The sequence below is a fragment of the Filicampus tigris genome, chromosome 20, assembly GCF_054856515.1.
Source record: "Filicampus tigris isolate MCC_2025a chromosome 20, RoL_Ftig_1.0, whole genome shotgun sequence".
Lineage (NCBI taxonomy): Eukaryota > Metazoa > Chordata > Actinopteri > Syngnathiformes > Syngnathidae > Filicampus > Filicampus tigris.
The window spans coordinates 12,983,879-13,006,736 of NC_141236.1; the positions used below are offsets into that span (position 1 = coordinate 12,983,879).

General features: G+C 43.9%; 1 protein-coding gene across 1 annotated transcript; it reads right to left on the minus strand.

Annotated features, from left to right (window-relative positions):
• Positions 1-817: 817 nt before the first annotated feature.
• Positions 818-19,769, minus strand: pinx1 (PIN2 (TERF1) interacting telomerase inhibitor 1). The gene is made up of 7 exons (XM_086018641.1): positions 19,681-19,769; positions 19,003-19,112; positions 18,413-18,505; positions 18,163-18,241; positions 17,187-17,276; positions 12,771-12,853; positions 818-2,542 (listed from the first exon to the last, which is right to left on the minus strand). The coding sequence occupies exons 1-7, from the start codon at positions 19,697-19,699 to the stop codon at positions 1,997-1,999; spliced, it is 1,020 nt and encodes a 339-aa protein (XP_085874767.1). The 5' UTR covers positions 19,700-19,769; the 3' UTR covers positions 818-1,996.
• Between the last annotated feature and the right edge of the window lie 3,089 nt (positions 19,770-22,858).

Here is a 22,858-nt window from a genome sequence, read left to right on the forward strand (position 1 = left end):
CATGAAATTTCATTAAAGGAGGTAATGCGTTTGCTGGCATTGTTTTGGTCTGTCTGCAAACAACAAAAACTACTTGAGTAGGTTGAATGGAGCAAATGAAGCACCAGCCAAAAGGCGGAGGTCACAGAACAATCATCTCATGAGAAATGAGTAGAAAATCCGGCAAACCTACACGGAATGCTTTTGGGTCTCGGGAAATTGGCAGAAAATGAGACGAAAAGTCTAGGCCTGGATTTTTATCAGGAAAAATCAGGACGAAATGACGGCATTTTATTTTTTCCCCATGAGAAACGTTGAAGTGAGACTGAAACATCAACCCTGTTTTTTTGTCTTATCGTGACAAAATTGTCAAAAAATTGATGAGTTTTTGTAGTTGGGAGAAAGCAGAAAATTGGCCAAATTTGGGCCTGACACTTTTGCTTTGTCATCAGAAACAAAGAGAAAAGGACCCATATGGTTGACTTTATTTTGTCATGAGAAATTGGTTGAAAATGTGACTATATTTAAGGCTTATCTATTAATTTTCTAACGGGCAATTTGTAGAAAGAGTGGACGCTGAGCCTTTTTGTTTCTTCATGGGAAACTTGTAGAAAATGTTGACAAACACGAGGCAAAACTTGAGCCCTATATTTGAATTTTTCCCATAAGAAATTAGCACAAACCCAAAATTTCTTGAAAAGGTTAAAAAAAACAAAAACAATAATTGGACAAAACCATGAGCCCTAAATTTGAGTTTTCTCAATGAAGAAACAGGGCCCAAAAAACGAAGCCTTCTAATTGTGGATATGTCACGAGAAATTCAGGTGGTTGAGCTGGATATGATGATTTTTTTGTTTATTTCATGAGAAACGCATGTCAAAATACAAAATATTCGGATTCCAGTGGCTCGTCCCATCAACCGGATCTGGGTGCAGCATGTTTTTTTATGTGTTTTTTTTGCACATATAAAACCTGACTGCACCAAGTCTGTTCATGGTGGTTAGCATCTCAAGATAAAGCATAAAGGAAAAAAAACTTCTAAGGCATTTCCTTGATACCGTAAACGATTAACGAGTGGCGTTCTTTTTGGAATGAACCTTTCCTCTTTCCTCGTTTGACTCATCCCGACCGATAAACACGTCAGTCGTGTGTACACGAGAAAGGATTTCCTCGTTACTGCAAAGTTGGTCGATCACGATGCATGCGCTCGTGACTGACACAAGTGGTGGGCGTCTGTCAACGGAGGGAACCTGGGCGACAACAGCCGGCATCAACCACAACTTGGATTTACAGTACAGTGGTGCCGTGAAATACCAGTTTTTCCTTGACCACGCTCGGAACTCAAATCACTTGAAGTGCAAATCATCTTTCGTCACGGAAATGAATGGAAACGCCATTAACTCATGGTCCGAAAAAAAAAACTAAAAAAAAAACGTTTTTTAATGAGATCGTTTAGAGGTGCACCATTCAGCGCTCCCATCTCAAATTTGCGCTAGCACGTGAAAGCAAAAATAAATAAAGTCCGCCAAATGACTGCTCAGAAAATGTTCACGTTGGGTCACTTGTTTCTCAAGGAAACACTATTTTTGAATTGTTTGTTGTTGCTTGAAGTCGGCTGGCGACTAGTCAAAAGTCAGCTGGGATGTTTGCGGTCGCATGACAAAATTAGTCAATCATCCAATCAGTTCATAGTGGTCACAATTGCGTGACGTGAATTAAGTGGGTGCTAAAATAAATGACGATTAAAAAGTGGTTATGCGGGTGGATTAAAAGTTGTTTGAGTGCTTCATTATTTCAATTAATGTAATCAGTTGGGTTTGGCTAATATGATGACACTACGAGTGGTTGAAGCCACGCCCCGTGATAATGCTTCTGAAGTGGCTTAACCAGTCTGCTCGTCATCACAGCCAACAAAATGTGTAAAAATGTGATTCAGTTCTTTAAAAAAAAAAAAAAGTTCCCATTTTTTATGGCTCTGGTTGATTTCACAGATTGGAGATTTTGATTCCTAAATTCCTCACAAATCTCGCTGCTTCTTTTTGTGCTTTTTGGATTTCTTCTGCACTACAGCCGTCTCCTCCTGTTCCTCGACCGACGTCGTCTCACGTTCAACTGCCGTCGTTTCACTCTGCATCTCCATTTTGTGCTTCTTTGCCTTCTTCTTTTTCTTTTTGGAAGGTTTTTGCGCCTCACAGTCCTCCTCAGTTGAGTTTTCATTCACAGTGTCCTCATTTTCTCTTTTCTTCTTTTTTGAGGGCTCACTAGCTTCCTCCAAACCGTTCAGCGTTTCCATCTCCTCACAAGCCTTCCTGTTCTTCTTCTTCTTCTTCTTTTTGGGCTCTTCCGACTCATCCGCGGTGGCAGTGGCCTGACCGCGGCCCATTTTCAGCTGGGCCATCCTCTTTGCAAAGTACTCCTGCATGGTGAGGGTGCTGGTCACCGTCTTGGTGATGGACTCCGCGTCAAGTTCGTGAGAGGAGGAGGCGGCGGCGGCGGAGGCCGGGGTGTTTGGACACTTGCCGTTGTTGCTGTGAGAATCGCCGCTACTGCTGCTGCTGCTCTCCTGAAGAAGATAAAATTAGGCCGGTCAACTTGTGAAGTACATAATGGATTGATATGTGTTCAAGGATCATGTTAAAGCGCACTGGTCCTATCTGTCACAAGACAGACACATTGGGCTGGATGATAACGTTAAATCTCCAAATATCAAAGTACCTGTAAATGTACTTTGAAAAAAAACAAAAAAACAACAACAACGCAAAAAAAAAAAAAAAAAAAAACAACGTCAAACTATGAAAACTCAAACCATTGTGTCAGCTCTCGAATGCTGAATGTTCAAACAGCGTGTGTGGGCTGCTTTTGCAGTTTTACAGGTAAGACGGGTGATCCTGGCAAAATGTTTGCGTCTTGGAAACAAATCAAAAGTGCCGAACGGCGACAAATCACCGATTGTGCAACGACGATGTTTACACTGGTTACCTTTAGTTAAAAATATTACAATTTATAGTTAAATAGTTTTCTGTAGGCCCACTTTGACCATGAAACATATTTTGAATTTTGCATTACTTTGCTCTTGGGGAACATTAGGGCCAAACAAATTTTTTTAAAAATGCCTTTGAATGTTGTATTTTTAATGAGCTATCTTATGATGAAATGCGCTGTATGAACAAAGCTGCCTTGCCTTGCATCTGAACCTGCACTACTCGTTTGAGAAGAAGCAAAACTTGCTCACAAGACAGTTTGATGTCCTGCATGGTGACAGTTCAACAAATGTATTTTTGACTTATTTTCCACAATATAATGGAGGAAGGCAACCAAGTCCAAAATGACCGTACAGCATTTTGTAGAGATTACAGGAGCATATGTAAAAGCTGCTGTCCTGCAAAGTGCTTCTCTAAAAGTGTTTTTGACTGTAACAGACATACCTAAAATAACTGAAGACGTTTTGACTGAGTGCAATATTCAAGGATGGTTGACAATTGGCCTGATAATATTGTCCTTGATGACAGTTAGTGTATTGGGGCTAGAGCACAACCGCAAAATGGTCTCAGCGCCTTAACTCAAGCGCTTGGGGCTATGACGGTGTACATTAAACCTGGCCGACTTCATAACCGGGCAGGTCGATTTGTCACCTGGCGCTCGTGACCCATTTGTCTCCATTTTCCTAATAGCCTACTCAATGCATAATGATTTGCGCAGAAGAATACGCGACTTCCTCCTGAGGATCGCGCCAAACAATGCGGCCGCCGAGGCCACTTACCTCGGGCGGCCTTTTAGAGATAAATTGAAAAACATCACGTCGTGTCCAGTCACCCTGCTGTTTGGCCTTTAAGCTTTTCTCCTTCTTTACACTGCCATTAGACCACTTTGACTCTCAACGCTGATTAGGACGGACAAGCTAACGGATGGGCTGCTCGCACAATATGCACGCACATTCAAAGCGGGGGCCTGGGAGACTGAAAGGGGCCACACAATAGGTAGGCGCATCTGAGACGTAACAGAACCGTTGCCGTGTCCTTTTAATATCAAAACAATCATGTCGCAATTTAGAGAAATATGGCAGGCAGCACACAGCTGCGCCACATACATCAACTGAAGCAGTTTGGAATCAATGGTTAACGAAAAGACACGGCGCCAGCCAAGTGAAATGAATTAAAAAAATTTTTTTTTTTAAAAAGTCAAAATTAAGGCACTGTAATGCGCTTGCACATGAGTGCCACAGTCCTTGAATCACTTCCAGTAGTCAAGAATAACTACAAAATGAGAACAAATGAGCAACTGCGACCACAGCTCCTGGTTTCACTTGCTAGGCCACGCCCCTTAATGGCACATGTCCGACACAAACGCTACAGTACGTATTGTAATCAAACGTTGCAAAATCCGTTCAAAAATAAAAAGCTAATTTGGTATTTTTTAAGAGCTTGAACCAATGAATGTATAGCGAGTTGGCCATGAAAGGAAAAAAAAAAAAAAAAGCATCAGTTGTATTCAAATGGCCACAAGGGACTTGGACGAAAGCCTCCAAGCTATAAATCTAAAACACACTAAAAGCACATGGTGGCCAATACATTTCCATAAGGGACGAACCATTGTTTGATGTTCGGATATATTGATCAAGGCGGCGCAAAAAAAAATAAAAAATAAAAAAGATAGAACAATTGAGGGATTCAACTGAAAAAAAAAAATCCAATCAAATCAAACATTTCATGGCAATGATGATTGAGGTTACAGAGTTCCTCGAGGTGAACAGCAAAGTTTTCAGGCTGACCAGAGAAAACCTTCGGACTTCTTCAGCCATTAAACAAAACTTTCACAACTTGAGAGAAAAATCTATACTCGCACAATGGCCGCGGCGACGGGGCTTTGGAGCGAGCTGACAGCGCCAAACGACGTGTTAACGGGGATTTGGGGGAAAGATGGCTGGGGGCCACTTTACAAGTGCCTGTGAAATGACTCGCTCTCCAGAGAGGGCGGGCAGGCGGGAGGGCAGTGGAGGGGAGGGGAGGATAGGGATGGAAGCCGCGAGGGCGAACGAGGCAGCACAAAGGAGAGGCGAGTGGCTGAGAAACATCTCCATCAGGTGAAAAGTGGCTCCAAACTTGGTATGTGGTCCTCGCCGGCTGCCTAGGGAGCTCCATTAAAAAGACGCACGGGGGAAGAGCTGCGCCGGGCATTGGACCTCCACCAACATTTGCAGTCAGCACTATTGGCAGCCTGACAGAGTGTTGATGGCAACAAGTTACTAGGAAACATGTTGGCATGTCACGGTTGGAGGATCTTGTTTCCTCCTTTGAGCAGGTCTACTGGTTTCCTGTGACCTGTAATAAGCAGTCAAGACTTTTGCTAGCAACAAAATAAAAAAACAAAGACAAAAAAAAAAATAAAAAAAAATTGGAAATGTGAGTACCGTACTGTTTATAATACCGTAAGATCTGTGCTAATTACCTTGAACCCAGCTGCATTGTGTGTAAGCTTTAAGATGGCACTTTTTTTTTTTTTTTTTTTTTTTTAGACAATAGTTTGAAGCAAGCACACCTTGCCTATGATTTGGAGAACTGTCAGAGGGTGGTGACAACAGGCGCCAAGGCATACTTTCAAAAGTGTGTTTGAATACAGTCGCGTGTGTTTTGACAACTTTTAAAAAGTGTCGGGACACAAATGTTTTTTTTTTTTTAATAAAGCTTGCTGATTTTCACCTCCAGCAGGTGCGTCTGAAATGTACACTCCAGCAGTTCAATTGAGCAAAAGCATTCCCAGATTAGTCACATTTTTGGGTGAGGATTGGAAAGGTTCGAGAAAGCGCCCGAGTCAAACCACCATCTTCCTCCTCCTCCTTCCCGGCCCTGAACCCCAGGAAAAGGATGCGTTCAGCGCACCGCGTGCAGCCCTGAGATAAGGCTCCTTCGGCAGAGGAGCGCCCTGGCTCGCTATCGGCCCTTCCTGCGCCGCGCTCTCCCCAGGTGGGGGCGGCGGGCGGGCGGGCGGGCGGGCGGGGCCGAGGCAGGGAACACATGGAGGGCCCGCGGAGGGTCCATGAGAAAAGGAGAGCGGGCGGGAAGGCATTCAACAGGCCGCCTCCGACAAGAACATCCAGTTTTATCTCTCGCAGCTAATGAAGCCGAGGGTACGCCAGTCGGCGTGCGTGCCAAGAGCATTCAAGGAGGCGGGGAGCGGGCCAGCTGAGGGACGGTTTGGCTGCCGCTGGATAGCGTTTAGCACCCGTCACGTCAAACCTTGCCCGACAACATGCGCACGGTGGAAACGTCTTAAAAGGACAATATGTAACTATTGCAAACTCATTCACTGCCTCCGACATTTATATTCGTCAACTGGAGCCCGGCCGTTTACTGCCAACGGGGGAACACATTTGCCGTATGTTTGTGACGAGTGGAACGCACGAATGCGCCGAACGCCTCCCAATTGCCGCGTTGTCAAACACATCGCAACTACGCACATAGCAACTATTTTTGTTTGTATTCAACCTGTTTGAGCAATTTCCCCCGTGCTTTTTTTTTTTTTCTTGTTTGTTTTTAAATATCTTGAGCATCCCACACTTCTAACTGTACACAGGAAGGCCAGGGCCACGATTCAAACCCAGAACTTGAGAACTGCGAGTCGGACGCGGTAACCACTCACTCACCGGCTACATGTCCTGACTCGTCTTCCTGGTGTCAATTAAGACCTGATGAAGTCGCGGTTGCCCATTTATTTGCTGGAGCGGAGGGAACAAAAATGCTTTTTTGCAATACTTCCTGTTTTTCCCTTTTTCGATAATTCGCAGCCAATATTGCTCGGGTCGGTAATTGCGCCGAGGTGCCCTCATTGTCCTGCCACAATAATAAATTTGGCGATACTCGAGGTCTATGGATCAGGCCCTGATTAGCCAGCTGTCTCTCCCTGATGAGCGCCAGGGTCCAGCAGCCCCATCCTTCACGGGCTTGATGTGGGCGGACAGGAGGGACAAAAAAAAAAAAAAAAAAAAAAGCAGTCGGATGCTTTACTCCCCGGTAAATAAGATAACCTTTCACCGCATCGCCATCAATATCTTCACTGTAACGTTCCCGTCACTTTGGACATTATTTACACAAAGTACATGGAAGGATTCCGCAAAGCGCGAGTGTGTTTTCCAACAAAACAAATGGCTTTCGGATAACGGAGTGTTTATCATAAGCTAAACAAATGAAGACGGCATTATGCATGCGGCGCGTCCACCTCATTTGCGCGCGCCGTCGCAAACGCTTGGCGAAAAACGCCCACCCCAGCCCGCGGTGGGACGGCGCGGAGACCGCGACGCTCGGCCGTGATTTATTCAAGTCGGTGATTAAAGCGGGGGTCTGGGAATCTTTGGCCAGTTAGCTTCAGTAGACACTAATTAGCCTGGCCCCAGCTTAACTAAGACACAGAAACCTTGCTGGGTTTTTTTTTTTTTTCCTTCTTCTTTCCCCCACTAGCACTAATCTGTAAGTGTCAGCGAGCTGGCGCGGCCTGCCGAGGGCGCTGGCAGGAAAGTAGGCGCTAAACGTGCGGCTCATGTACGACCGGCGGCGGGGAGCGTCGTGTTGATATGTTGCGGCGCGACGGGTGATTGGGGGGGGGGTGCGCCGGACAAAAGGTTAAGCCTTCAATTAGATGTTATCTGAGCGTGAATTAAGAGTGGTTCACTTAAAGCATGACGCACTCGTCGAGAGCGCTGGATCGAGTGACTGCCATGGTGCTGATGCCTTTAACCACGCAAAACTTCAACACGGGAGGGGCGATGACATTCTGCCACATATATATGTACACGTTGTCATGTAAAAACAGCAACATTTTAGTGTTCTCCTCACTTCAAGTGATTCACCTCAGTCATAACGCAGCTTTTGGCTTGCAACACAAAGCCACAAAAGAAATAAAGATACTTTAAAAAAATTTTTTTTAATGTTTTAGTTTTTGGAGGTCTTTTGAATTGAAAAAAAAAAAAAAAAAAAAAAAAGATACAAAATGTTGCTCTGCATTGGGCAGCCACGATGGTTGACACATTCTTTACAATTGACAAATTTCTGTCATTAGTCATTCAATTGATGTAAATCCATTCCAATAAAAACATGACTGAAAATTTGAAGAGTTTTGTCTCAAATCCCAAAGAACAAACGTGCCATTTAACAAAAATTTTTTTTTGTAATAGTTAATTATTGAACCACATCTTTGCTGTCCAATAAAAACAATTTACTTGCAAATTCTGAGAGTTTTTGTCTTGGTAGTCAAAACAATTTTGTTGGTATGCTTTTGATACAAAAAAAAAAAAAATGCGTAGATGACCTCATTCTTTTGTGGCTTGTCAAATGTTTTCTTCCACTACAAAAATAAAACATTCAACACACAAAAGCTCACTTGAATGAGGCCAAAGTGACTAACTATCGTAACTTGAGCTTAAACATATGACGACAACATTTTCATGGCCCGAAGTTCCCAAATAAGTCATTGCCGGTGGAAGACCCCGAAAGCTAACCGACGCTGACACGTGGGTGGCGGACCCTCGCAACAGGTGCCCCCCGACGGGGCTTAGCTCTCAGTCCTTTGTGACCCAGCAGGCGTGGGAGTGGGAGAGGCCGTCGGGTAGGGGAGGGAGGGGGGGGGGTCACGCTGACCCCGAGAGGGCTGGGCGCTGCGCCGACCGTCTGACTCGAACGAGTCCAAACAAGGCCTGTGCCAAATCATCTTTGAACCACTTGAAAAGTGTGGCACAACTCAGGAACAGGTCTTAGCAACAATCAGGTTACTTAATACAATTTTGGTATACTTTGGTATCAGTCGGTCGATTAGTTAAAAGTCAGGAACGTGTTCGTGGCATTTTAGAGCACAAATCAAGTTATTTTTCAAACCAGAGGAAATGAAACTGTAGTCAACTAAAAATGACGCCCTTTTCCTTAACATGACAATTAAATACAAACGAAGTGCGAACAAAGAATTAGAATCTCATGAGAAATATTTGAGGAAAAAGTCTTATTATCGGCCAGATTTGAGCATGTATGAGAAATGTGTCATCACAGATAGATAAGAACGTGTAGTTGGGCAAATAAAACCGTGGCTTGTTTCCACCTTTCAACTGAGCTGGCGCTTTTAAAAAATGACTAACTTTTGCTGATGTATGAATCGGCGGGGAGTCTATTTATCAGCAGGCCCCCTGCGCTCGCCCGCTTGGGTCCCTCAAGTCAGCAGCCGCCATGCTCCCCTTTGACTGATTAATTAGCCAATCAGAGGACATTTTTCACTGGGCGGCAGAGTGGTTTATTTCAGCTAATGCCGGGCTTTCCAGCCGGGGGCCCGCCGGAGCCTCGTCGGCTTTTTCCGCCGGCCTGAGCGGACCGGGCAAGAGGTGCCGGGGAGATAAATCAAGCCGGGCCGCAAGCCTCCGAGCGGCTCCTCTAACGAAACCCCCCGAGGAGGTCGAGGTGGGCCGGCGGAGGGATACGGGACGGCCAGGGGCGCTGCTCGCCCGCCGATAAGCACAGGGGGGGGTTGGGGAGGGTCGACTGCCAGAGCGCCTTCATTTAAAAAGTGGCCGCCTCGTTTTTGAAACCTCGCCGGCCTGTCGTTTGTCACGCGGTGAGTAATTGTGTTGAGGGGGAACAAAAGGGGGAGGTGTGAGTGCGTGGGACGGGTGATGGATAGCAAAGTGGCGCAGATGGACAGATGCTTCACCATCAGCCCGACCGGTCAGGGACTGGAAATGATGTCAGACATTTGCAACATGAAGGAAAGTGGAAGACATCCACATATCACGGATTTCATTCTTACTAATGAGGGTGCAGACATATACCGGCCATAACGAGTGTAAATACGGGTGATGAGGACTTCATGGTTGGAATAACATTTTAGCAAGTTTGGGTTCTTTACTGGTAATTCATAGTCGTCATCACCATTGAAAGTTATGGATGTCTCTTTACTGTACAGGTGAGTACCTACACTTTGGGTTGGGCATCGTTTCAATTTGAACAATTTCGATTCCGGTTCCAAACGGTTCTTGATTTTGATTCTTTTAGCGAGAAGGGTCAAAAAAAATCATAGTTTAAATTAGGGGTGTCCAAAGTACAGCCATCCATTTTGTATTGTTTTCTATCCTATAAATGTTACTTCTTTCAAATTTGTTGTTTTTTTGTTTTTTTTTTACATTATTTTATATGGTCTCTCTAGATCGCCGATTTTCTCCAATCGTGCATGAGTCTGGTACGCATCCCCCGGTTCACTGTCATCAAACCGGAGCATTGGCGTTGTTATAAAGGCAAATTTTTGCAGGATCTCAGGTGTACCTAATGTTGTGGCTACTCCAGTCCGTCTTTCCTTTGATGAACAGAGGCGTGCGTGCGTGTTTGTGTGTGCGTGTATTTCGGGGGGAGCGTTGCGAGCTGCGATAAGAGGCGAGCAGGAAGCACATCACTGCAGAGGAAGGAAAAGCGCCCAGCAGTGGGCGAGTGGACAGGAGGCTGGAGCGGGACAGCAGTGGGCGGAGGGGTGAAGCGCTTGAAGATTCATGAGGGGGGCGTCCGCGGGTGGATGGCTTGGTGGGGTGGGGGGACCCCGAGAAGCCGACCTAGATTCGGCCGCGTCTCCTGGCCTCACCTCGTCTGGATGCAGTCGCGCGATAAAGCTCTCGGACGGCGATAGGAAAAGTATTTTCAATTTGGTGAATACACGAGCGGGTCGTGCATCACCCGTGTAGCTCAGACACTGCCAGGCTCAGACACAAGGCCTCGCGGGACGCCATTGTAATTGTGTTGAATTTTTTTTCGATACGGTCAATGGCATCCCCCCCTGGCTGAAAAATAACAAGCCATAACCAAGCGATTAGGGAGCGAACGCCGTCGTGTGTTTCCAATGGTAATCAGCCGGGGAGCAGCGGCCATTGTGATGCGCCGGCTCGACACCTGCGAGGTTTTTTTTTTTTTTTCCCCCTCCTGCAAAAAACACATTTTGGGATTTACTGATGCCAATTTCTTCAAGACAAATGTTGGAGATAACAAATAAAGCCAGCGAAAAAACATGTGCTATGGTGCCTGTGGATCCTTCGACATTCCAGGAAGCCGTCATGTTCCCGTCATGGCTTCTCATGCAGCTAAATAACTTATTGAATTATTAGAATTTTTTTAAATCATTAGTGCTCATTAAATATCATGAAAATTTGTGAAGGGGTGCAAGGCAGAGTGCATTACATTTTGGTGTAGGTTAAATCTTTTCACCCTTTTGCTAATTTACTTAAAAGTTTTTTTCCTGCTACATTTTCCTTTATTTCTGTGACCAACATGACAATGAATAATCTGGAAATTGAGATGACAAAGGTATGCATATTTCTATCAATATATGCCATACGGAGGACGGTCCATGTCAATAAATAAGAATCGCATTGAAAAAGTAATTTGAGGACCGTAATTCAAGTCCAAAAGTGAAACGTACTGTATTTCATAGAGTCAAGTGATTTAAGGGACAGCTTTAAGGTCGTGTATCAGTGCTTATTTTAACCTAAAATGTGCAACAATATAAAAGATGTATAAGGACATATAAGCTTATTTTTTTTGTATTCTGTTTAGTGCATTGTATCGTCCTTAAAATGCTCTGTAAATGGTGACTCACTGGTTCACATAAAGAAAATGTATTATTTTCGGTTCGTGCGCAAAAAGAGCCGTCTTAGAAGGGGTGTATAAACTTTAAAAACTGCCCAGAGCAGTCATAAGAAACTGTTTTGCGCAAGCATTTATTTATTTTATTTTTTTTGCAGAACTAGACCATTTTCATCAGACTTTAATAACGTCGCACCTGAGGAGAGGCCTCATAGACACGAGTGTGATGGCAGAGGATGGACGGCCAGGTGGGGTGTTGACGGTTCGGAGTGCAAATCCTTTAAGTGGATTTAGGGCGCTGTGGCCACCCATCAGCGGCCCGCTGCTGGCGACGTTAAAAGCCGCACGCTGTGACCAGGCTAATCCCGGGCCACGGGCCGGCTCATGAGGGGAAACACTTAGCGCAGCAAACTCGGCGCCACTGGTCATCACCGGTAATTACTGCCACCCGCCACCACTGCACTTCAGCTCAGTTCTGGCCAGGTGGTCGAAGGGACGCCATTTTGTGTTGACAAAGATCAGAGACCAGATGAGGAAGGTCACGTTTCATGTACAGTCATTCTTTGGCTTAAAAGTGCACCAATGTATCAGTTTGACGAGTTGAGAGTCGTAGCTTTGTCGATTTTTTTTTTCAAGTTTTTTTTTTTTTTTCCAACTTCAAGCAAGCAAAAATAAATAAAGGAATGTCATATGAACCACGCCAATGTAAATCCTGAAAATTAACTCATATTACTTAATAGATTTGACCAGTGAAAGGTCCTGCACATCTATCGATGTGCTACATTGGGAAACTTCCACCCTCTATCGGATTGGATACTCTACCGTACTCGATTACTTGAACTGAACCACAATAACATGGTGTGCTCTTTAAAGGAAGAAGAAGGTGGCCTCAAAGAGAGGTGCAAAAGTAAATTGCGCATTTGGGCGTCTGAGACCGCACGCTTCATCATCTCAACCATGTCAAATTATGATAGTTAAGTTTTGTTGTAAAACAATATACGTACATAATACTGTATTTATATTTGTCTGGCTCCGTGCCACCACGGCAACCCAGAAATGGCGGCCGCTCATAAAAACTAGATGCCGAACGACAGTTTATTTGGGTTCGGCGGAACCGTTCTGTGAGTGGCGGGACTTAAATGAAGGCTTTCATTTTTAATTGAAGTGCTCTCAATTAAAATGACTTGCGTGACATACCTGCTCTGGATCTGTGGCAGATTTTGCTCTCTTTCCAAATACACAACTGAGGTCCGTTGCACTTCGAGAGGAGAGGTCCTTCCCTGAAAGAACACAATACGTTTTTTTTTTAAACATATTTAAGAAAGAAAACATTTGCCGTGCCTAAGTGGACTTAATGAAGCCTGCCATAACTTTTTAACTTTGCAGGGAATGACAAACAAAAGGACAGATTTAAAAACAAATTTTATAAAAACATTGGTGCAAAACAAAGCTAATAACGCAAGTTTGGGCGGCGGGGCGGAACTGAAGTGATGCATCTCCTGTGGCTATTAAGCGCTGCATATCCCATTTACGAGCATGTGAAGTGCGGAAGGACGTCGTCAGGCAACCGCGTCTGTCGCCAATGTGGAATTATAAAAATGCACACATCTTAAGTGAGTGTGCATGGGGGGGGGTGTAGTTGCAAACTTGAAGAAAGGCAAGCTTTGCTTCTGTCTCGGGGGATAAAACGGCAAAGAAAAATAAACTCGGGCCACGCCTCCAGACTCCCACCACTCTCGGGGCCCGGGCCTCAAAGACTCGCGGAGCGCACACACTCGCCCGTCTCGGGCCCCGGGTCCTGTTCGTACAGCTGCATCCTCTTCCTTCAGCGCGCCTCTGATAACATTTGGTTATTTATTGCTCTACCAGCTCTATCTCCCCGCACACCCTTTGGCTTTTGGAAGTCGGCGTGCACATGCGAGAGCCTGAGAAGCTAAACCAAGAAAGCGAGGTAAAAATAATAAATAGGCTGGGAGGGAGGAGGGGGACGCGGTGGTCAAAACGGGTCCAGCGTGACCTGTCGGGAGGTTTAGGAGAGGAAGAGGCTGTCAAAAATGGCTGGCTGGCAGGTGAAAGTGCAAATTATGTCGTGATAAAAAGCCCACTTTTCCTTTGTGCGTTCAAAAGGTGGCCGAGAGCCCGACCCAGCTTGAGGGGGAGCGTGTGTTATTCAATACATTCGGTTGCCAAGGTTTCCGATAGGTAGTCCGACCGGACTTGAAGATCAGCGACGGTCTTACAAAAGTTATTTAAAAAAAAAAAAAATAAAAATTAAAGAGGTGATTACACAATGTTACACAATACACACAGCAGCAAGGAAGAATACAAGCCAGGCCACCGCGGCCATGACAGGTGACAGATGGAGGTGGCAATTAAAAGTGGGTTATGCTGCGGGCCTGCCACTAAGCAGCAGAGATTTGAGTCTCCCCCGCCCCACTACCAAACACACACAAAACCACCGCAAACAAATGCCATCAATCCTAGCAGAAAGCGAGTGCCAGCGCCAACAGGAAGTCGATACCGAAAAAAAAAAAAAAAAAAAGCTGCAGAGTAAAAGTGGAAGGCGGCCGCCGAGACAAATGGAGGCTTCTCTGATAACTTTTGGCATTTTCACCTCATTTCCAGTCAACATTTGCTAATCAGTCATTCACGAATCAGGTGAATGCAAAGAGATCTTGCCATTAGTGTAGCAATTCATACACCTCAAATCGCAATTGGCTAAAATCCTCAATATGGAGACAATACAATTTTCTTCCTTCCACCTACATTTTAATTTACACACTTTTGAGACACAATTTAAGTTTATAGAACACACACCAAAAAAAAACAAAAACAAATTGCATGCAAAATAATGTACATATTGTAAAGTTTGTTTACATCCATATATGCCTTTAAAACTTAAGGAAAAAAAAAAAAGTAAGACGGTTTTATTGTAAGGAAGGCAGTGAACATGTCCCCCCCTACGTTAACGTGTAAATAGGTTAAGTCGTTTTTGGTCATAATCCCGCTGACTCGTGGACATCAAGCAAAACATAACCTCTCTGGCGGAGGTAATTAAGACTTCACCGCTCGGCTTCTGCATAGCAACGCACAGTAGGCACAGCGAGCCGCACTTGACTCCACCGACCTCCCGTAACGAGCTTAGCAACCGCAAATCTTTTAGCGCGCATGAACTTGGCAACGGCTCCGGGGTGGGGTGGGGTGGCGGAGCGGCCACCGTTCAAAGAAGGCATGCAAGCGGGCACGGCGAGTTTCCAAGCCATTGATGCAACTCTGGATTCCCGTAGGTGATCCAGAGTCCACGTCAGAAATAGACAGTTAACAAATTAAAATAATTACCAAACACACGAAGGCGGTAATTTGTTTTTGTAGCGGGCAGGGCAACCCTCCAGAAGAATCACACGAAAATCAAGTCAGTCAACTAGGGAGGACGGTAAAGAAAAAAAAAAAAAGAAAAAAACATTTGCACATTTCTGATCACGTTAGAAGGACAAACTGGGAGCGAGCGTCTCCCGGGTTGCCCGACAACGCGACATCCATCACGTGTGATGCCGCCCGCAAAAACTGGAATCTTGTGAACGCGCGCAAACTAAATTTCCCATGATGAGCCTTCCGTTCTCGCCACGGAAGACGAAATGCTTTGACATCTGCCATCAAGTCAGGTGCTTCCTTTTTTCTTGATGGTCCCAAACAGCTGCTCAAGAGGGTCTCCTCCAATGGATTACTTCGAAAAAGTCCCGGGGGGGCATCACGATGATGACAAGTTGGGGGGGGGGGGGGGTACAAATGTGTCCCGGGGCAAAGACAATGAAACGAAATCAACACAAAGTGGACATGCACATTCATCACAGTTCAAAACTCATGAGAAGGCTATTGTTAGAGGCACTTGTCACGGGGACTATTTTAAGGGGGAGACAAAGATGGAGGTCCCCTATAATGGGGTTCATGATTTCATCCAGAAAATATAACATCAAATCGGAGCGGACCCTCGCGCAGGTAGCCGACATGCAGCGGACACAATCCGCTTTTAATCAGCTGGGGTCATCTGCTACGTTCACATAAATGGACACGCCAGATGCCCCAAACAGGAAGCAGGAAGCGGCTGCCGAATGACGTGGAGATGTTCCACATCCAGATGTTTACCGGCTACCGCGAAAATCAGCGCTGATGAATGACTTTCACAAATGTCAAATAGGCCGCAGGATTGCGGCCGTTGCCAACAGAAATAAAAACACTTTGCTTCGGTATCATGACCTTGTATAGTGAGATGTCCGCTTTGAGAAGAGGTTATCCCGTTGACAGTGCCCCTCAAGGTGTCTGACAATGAATCTTGAAAATGCGACCAGTCACAAAATAGAAAATAAAGTGATTTCTTTTCAAATGATGTTACGCAACAAACTCATCCTAATACAATATAATGTGATTATTTATTGATTAATTGAAGATTTATTGAGGAAGGTCCGACAGCTATTACGACAACTACATTGTAATCATGCGAAATCAATTATTTAATGAAGTCTGGAAGTCGGAACTGGAATACAACCACTTATTAACATTGATTTATATTTATGTTAAGTAATTTTTTTTCCCAATGGGCAGGCATGGAGGTAGGAAATTCAGATTTGTAAACCACGTGCGGACGTGGCAGCATTGCATCACTTCGGATTTGAGCTAAGCACAGCTTTTGAGTGGTCATCAAGAGTAGGCAGCGAACCTCAGCTTGTCACGTCGATTATGCGAGTGAGAACCGACAGCTCGATGGAAGTCGGACAAGCTTTGACGCCTCAAAGTTGAACAGAGTATACATAGTAGAAAGAGTATGTGTTGCGGTGAGGTAGTAGAATGTGTGTTGTAAGCCTGAAAAAAAGATAGCGCATCTCATGGCAGGCTAAATGTCATTTGCATCATTAACGTGAGGCGGTTTCTGACATATTTTCCCCTTGAATCTGGACCTCAGTCAGCCCTTCATCTCGCAACTATGTGCAAATGGTAAGTGGCTTTGTGATGAAATATGACCTGGCGCTTACTCATTTTGCTCTCCAGTCATCCTTAACACAGAGTTCCTCCTTGTGCCTATCACTGTGTCGGCCTTGTCTGGCAAAACTTCCTGACATGCAAGAGGAAAGTTAAAAAAAAAAAAAAAAAAAAAAAAAAAACTCCCCTGGCAGTGACCGGGCCGAGTGACCTCGCACGGGCCGACGGAGTCCTGATGAGCGTCTGAGCCGAGAGCCAAGAGAGGGGGTGCGTCTGAGCGGATGGCATCAAAGTTTAACATTCATAATAAAGAAAAAATGAGTAGGGAATCAGTGTGAAGTGCAGCCAAAAGTTTTTTTGGGTCCATGGTGGAATTGTAGATAAACCGTTTTAAATCCAATTACTGAGAACTAGAGGGAAAAGTAGAAATGCAGCAAAACCTCACTATATTGCACTTCTGCTATCTCGGTTGTAGCATATCGCAGATTTTTCTGTTGAACATGTTTCCAATGTGTTTCAAAGGTGTCATTTAAAATATGTGGGAGAGGCAATTCAAGGTTTACACTATGACAACAGAAAGTCACATCGTCTCCATACATTGTGGACTTTAGGTCCAAACTGCAATAAAAGGTCACGCACCTTTTGCGAATTTCATGTAATGGACTCGCTTTTTGGACGTCTTGGATTTCTCTTCCAGGCTGAAGCCTTTTTGCTCCTCTGGCTGAGTTTCTGCAGGTCATCATACATGGGGAGTGGGAGAGGGAGCATCAAAATTAACAGTGTTAGTCTCTTCCTGCGTAACAGTAGCCGGGTTTACATGGAGCCATGTATTCCGATTAGAAAGGATCCAAATGACCAAACGGAATGAAAACGCTCCAGATGAACACTCCAATCGATATAAAAAGGCCGAATCCGAATGGAATTTCATTCGAATTCCAAATTCCGAAACTGAACGAGAGTCATGTAAACTGTTCAATCGTAATGGCCAGGCTGCGCCCGGTCCGCGCATGCCCTGTCTTGACGTAAATGCGTAGTGATGTCATTGTATACGCAATTTAAAATGGCAGCGTCTAACCAGAGCTTGTGTGCGACGCGAGAACTTGTTTCCTCCTAACTTGTTTTTATCAAGATGCTGCTTTAATAAAAGTGTTAACACAATAGCAAATACTGTGCTAAATACTGTAGATGAATGAACTCCATCTTGATAGATCATGTGATGTTTACATCGATGCCCGCCTATCACACGGCTGATCTGATTAACAGGGTGGTGCAAGTAAACGGCCGATCACATCACATGTAAACAGGAGACCAGCGAGCTTCATTCGGAATGATTTCATTTCCGACAAAAAAAGTCTCCATGTAAACCCAGCTAATGTTCTTCATGCACTACAGTTCCTCACAAGTCCCATATTTTGTACTGCAGTACCCTCTAGTGTCCCAAAAGGGTAAGATGTAGGCTTCAATCTCAATTCTTCTCATAAAAAAAAAAAAAAACATGAGAATGTAAAGAAATCAACAGATTTTTCTCTCTCTTTACTGGGGCTGTGGTGTATCTGAAGTCTGCCAAATTTTGACTCACAACACAAAGCAAAGCAAAATAAAAGTGTCTTATTACCAGTGTTGTTTTGGCCATGACAGTTATTGAGCTGAGCAAGGAGGTCATTGAAATCATCCTGGTGTGCGATCCACTTGTCCTGGAAACACAAGTACAGGCCATTAAATGAACATCATCATCTAAAGTGGAGAGTGCGATTTGAATTGGTTCAGAAATGCACACTGGGCCATTGCAAGACAACTTGCACTCACTAGAGATGATTCGTTTTCATGAAAGGAACACAAACAAAAGTCCAACAAAATAAGCTCACCTCATAGCTGGTATTGGCTCCTAGACCATAGCTGTTGTTTTTCACTTTGACTTTGATATGGTCGGTGGCGCCTTGCTCACTTCTGCCGAGGCCCTACGTACAGTGGGGAATCAAGTCTAGTCAAAGTAAATTTATTTATAAACACACATTTAATTATTTCAGATTGGATTCAAACTGCAGGTCCAACAAGTGTCCAAAGACATTTTTAGACAATTTATCGGTAATGTTTTGAGTGGCATACAGCATAACAACCCAAACTGCCATTTACACTTTGTTTTTGGGTTTAAGTGGACCTTATTTGAATATCAGAGGTGGGCATCTTATTAAATTTTGCTGGTCCGACATTTGTCATGCATGATGTAAACGTTGTAAATTTTATTTGTATTCAATTCATGGATTATTTCGCATACCACTAAATAGACCCCGATTGTTTTTAATAGATGACTTATTACAATTCACTTACTTACTCTAACGGCCACACATGTGGGAAAGGAGAGCCAGAGTTGCCGATGAACTTTTTCAAATACATAGTGCCACTATATGAGCCCTAACCCTAAACCCCCCGAGTCATCTTTAGTCGGGACACGCACCTTGCCCTTGGACCAGCCCATGCGCTCCAGCATCTTCTGCCCAAACTTGGACTCGTCATTGCTCCAGGCACTGTTCCGCGGGTCCACCGACCACTTTTGTTTTCTGCGGGCTGAAAAACAGCGCCAGTTCAATACGAATTAAATCCCTTTATTTCTGTGAAAGTCAACGCAAGTTATCACGGGGGGTTCAAATGTTTTGTGTTTAGTCGTGTTGTTTTTGCTGTAATCAAAACGTGTGTTGTATGTAACAAAGTGAAAACGCATATTTTCCATGTGCATTTCATTTTTTTTTCCACATTTCAGTCTGTACTTTGACTTATTGATTTAAAGTACAGACGTCTTGACGTCTTACGTCGTCTTTAATATCAACCTGTAACAATTAAGCAGAGTTGAGTAACTAGTAAGATAATATAACGCTGTATCCTAGTAAGAATTATGAAGGTATTATATAACAATTTTAAACTAGTACAGCCGACTTCCAATGACAACACACGTGCCCACTCTGACAGCAATGCTAAGTGCTAATGTTAGCTTTAGGAACTTTTCAGGGCTTTGTCGACAGACAGATACTATTATTGAATTAATCTCAACTTTTCCCACGAACAGACACACTGTTAAACGAAAGAAAAATGTAAAGTATCCATGAAAATAGCGCATTCTATAAATACATTTTCTTACGTTCGGCGAGCATGGACATCCTGACGCGGCTTCAGGTGTAGGAGTCTCACGAGGTGCCTGACGAGAATAACACGGTGCCCTGTTGGTTGCCTGTTTGAAATCATGTTTGCAATACGTATTGTTGTGTATTTAGCATAGAATGTCTGGTCATTTTAAGTGTTGTGTGTATTTGTACTTAGATTGGTTTTTAAATACATGACATTGTTAAATGTTTGTATGTTTTATTGAAACAAGCAGCAGAGGGTGCTGTAATCCAAGAAAAGAGAAACGCTTGTCAACATTAAAGTTCAATGACCCCGAAAACCCTTTTTTTTTGTCACATATGCAACTTGTTCCAACGTTTGTTTGTTTTATTGAAACAACAAACAGAGGGTGCTGTAACTCTAGAAAAGAGATACGCTTGTCAACAACAAAGTTCAATGACCACAAAAACCTTTTTTTTTGTCACATCTGCAACTTGTTCCACTTAAAAGTCCACACATTTACTGACTCAAAAACGATCTACTACTTTTGAATTAAAAACAACTAAAACCGACAACTTTGGCAAGCGTTCTATAATTTTGAAGCAGTTTATTCATTGAAGACTTGTACTTTGACAGTTTACAAGCTGCACCCTGAACGTGGCAAAAAAGTCCCTTGGCTCACAGCGGACCAGCCGGATTTTTGGGCAATATTCCTGTCCCCCTTTTTATGTAAGTGACTATTTGCAAGGCGACATGTTGGCAGGCTGGCAGCAATTATTATAATTTAAAAGTAGTAGATTCACAAGGCCAGTCCGAGGCTTATCCGTGGGAGCGCACTTTTAGTGAGACATATAATTTTGTGTTGTTTTGCAAGTTTGCGAGTCGAAATAATGTCTCTGAGTGGATGAAAATAAACGGCACCCTTGAGTTGTTCCCTATGAAACAAAAATGTTGTGGAGCATCGTACCAAGAAGCAGGTGGACAACAATGCTGCACAAAAACGCTCTTTGACAACTGAAAAGTTGGCTGTCGGTGGGAAAGACAAGTCAATGGAGCAAAAACACTTTCACTCTTCTCTTCTTCTTACGCCTGCAAAGAGTAACAAGGTCTTGACCTATTTTGGAGAGCTTTACCTGCGGTCGGATTACACTTTCTGTTCCCGTGTTAGAAACAACTGTTGCGATGGCAGTCCAGACCGGATATTATGTGAGCGACAAACTGACTCCAGATCTGTTTTTCAAACGGTCTGAATGATGGGATTAAAGCCACATTGTGTAACAAACACAATGCCATTGGAGCATTTTTTTCAATATCCTTGCTGTCACTCTTTAGGTCAATGTACTATTCACAAAATTCAACACACTGGTAGATCAGCTAGATCTTACTACTAATGCTTTGTCTACTACTATCCCATTAAACCTTCCTATTCTGTGTTGCACTAGTGACACTTCTTGCTCCATCTAGTAGACATGGCACATACACTAGAGCCTTCCAGCACCACTAGTATTTTTTCCTCACTAAATGCAAATGCAAAATGTCGTGCTGCATGGGCTAGATGTTCTACTAAAGCCAGTTATTCAACATTAAGGTTTATGAGCTAGTATACTCTTTGTCCTCACTATAAGACAGTTTTGGCATATTGTCATTTGTGAGGCAAAATTGTGTTGGCACTAGTGGCATTTTAAAATGTTGTGCAACACTTGGCAGTGAATCAGTGAGAAAAGGTGCCTTCATTTTGTTGCTTTCATAATGAGCAATCTTCTGTAACAATACAGCGCACAGGTCCTGAAGCAAAGACACATTTTTCTGACCTTCACGCCTTCTTCCGGGCCACAGCAGTCACCCAAAAATCATTATGACCTCGCCACAAATAGTATATAATAAAAGTAAAGTCCAAAAGAAAAGTGATGAAAACTCCTTGGTGGAAGGTCATGAAATTAATTTAAATGATGTGAGTGTATTGCACCATAAAATCTAGAGCTGCAATTGTGGGTTATTCTCTCTAACATGCAGTATGCTTTTACATGCAAACGCCTTAGGGGGTGGCGGTGGCCTCCGTTGCCATGGCAACAGGTCCAAGGCACACAGTTAATGTTATGGAGCTCTTGGCCCGCTGCTCTCCGCGTCTCGTCCTTCACCCCCTGCCTGCTCACATGTAAGCCTCGGCACACAGTGGGAATCTTCTTACGGCCCCCCCGAATGCTCCCATTGGCTGACAGGAGGCAAGCCTGCGGGTTATATAAGAGGCTTGAAAAGAAAGGACTCCCCCAACCTGCCCCCCTGTCAGGATGGCCTTTGTTGCTGTTTGAGAACAAAACCCACCTTTGCATCTTTACTCGGAAACCTACAGGACACATGTCTTGAGTTTTCGGACAGAACTCGAGTCCATTGGAAACCCGAATGCATGTTGGATTTTAGTATGTACAGTGAACCCCCGTTTATCACAGTTCCAGATCCGCCGAGAGGTAAATCCTTGATAGAGATGCAATATCAAAAGTCATTTTACACCTTTCACTAATTCAAACTTGTTGAAACGCAGTTTTATAGTTTTCCGTAGCACCTATTGTCACTCTGTTGCCGTCTAGAAATGGGACTTTTCTATAACATCACTTTTAAGAACTGAAAAGAAGACTCTTTTGCTCGCATAGTAGTCCAAATAAGATGCACAGCATGCTTGCTTCAAGCTATTCATTTGTTAATCCGTGAATAATTGATGCTCCTTGTAATTGCCATTTTAAAAAAATAGGCCAAATAGTCAATAAGCGTGGCACTGGGTATAATAAACAATAAGCGGAGATTTCTGCGAAAGATGGGGCTAAATCCCTTCTTCTCCCCCCCCCCCCAAAAAAGGGAAATTTAAACATGAAAATGTTCAACCAAAGCATATAATCTAATCAAATGAAAGTGTACTATCTTAATGTTAACACAGCGCACGAAATATATATCAACACACATACAGACAGCAGAAACACAAACAAGAGCATACAACAATACTCGCAGGCATTTATTCTCACTTTTGTGTGGGAACTATGACTGCCGTTTGATTGGGGACCTTCTCTGCATTGTGTTCTTTCTGTTAATTACGCAAGACGTCTTCCAGTCGACATCGGTGCTGCCCAGCCATTTAACGTAAAAAAAGTTGTAATATGTATGCCAGACCTCTAGTTGGCAGTGTTTTCAATTTTTGACTTTTTTGTTTTTTAAACAAAATGGTG

Bases quoted from the DNA above. Each gene is read 5' to 3' on its own strand.
- pinx1 (XM_086018641.1), bottom strand. The intron at 18,506-19,002 runs GTGCGTGTCCCG...CACTGTACGTAG, and splicing joins TGGGCTGGTCCAAGGGCAAG to GGCCTCGGCAGAAGTGAGCA. The intron at 12,854-17,186 runs GTGCGTGACCTT...GTGTTCTTTCAG, and splicing joins TTACATGAAATTCGCAAAAG to GGAAGGACCTCTCCTCTCGA.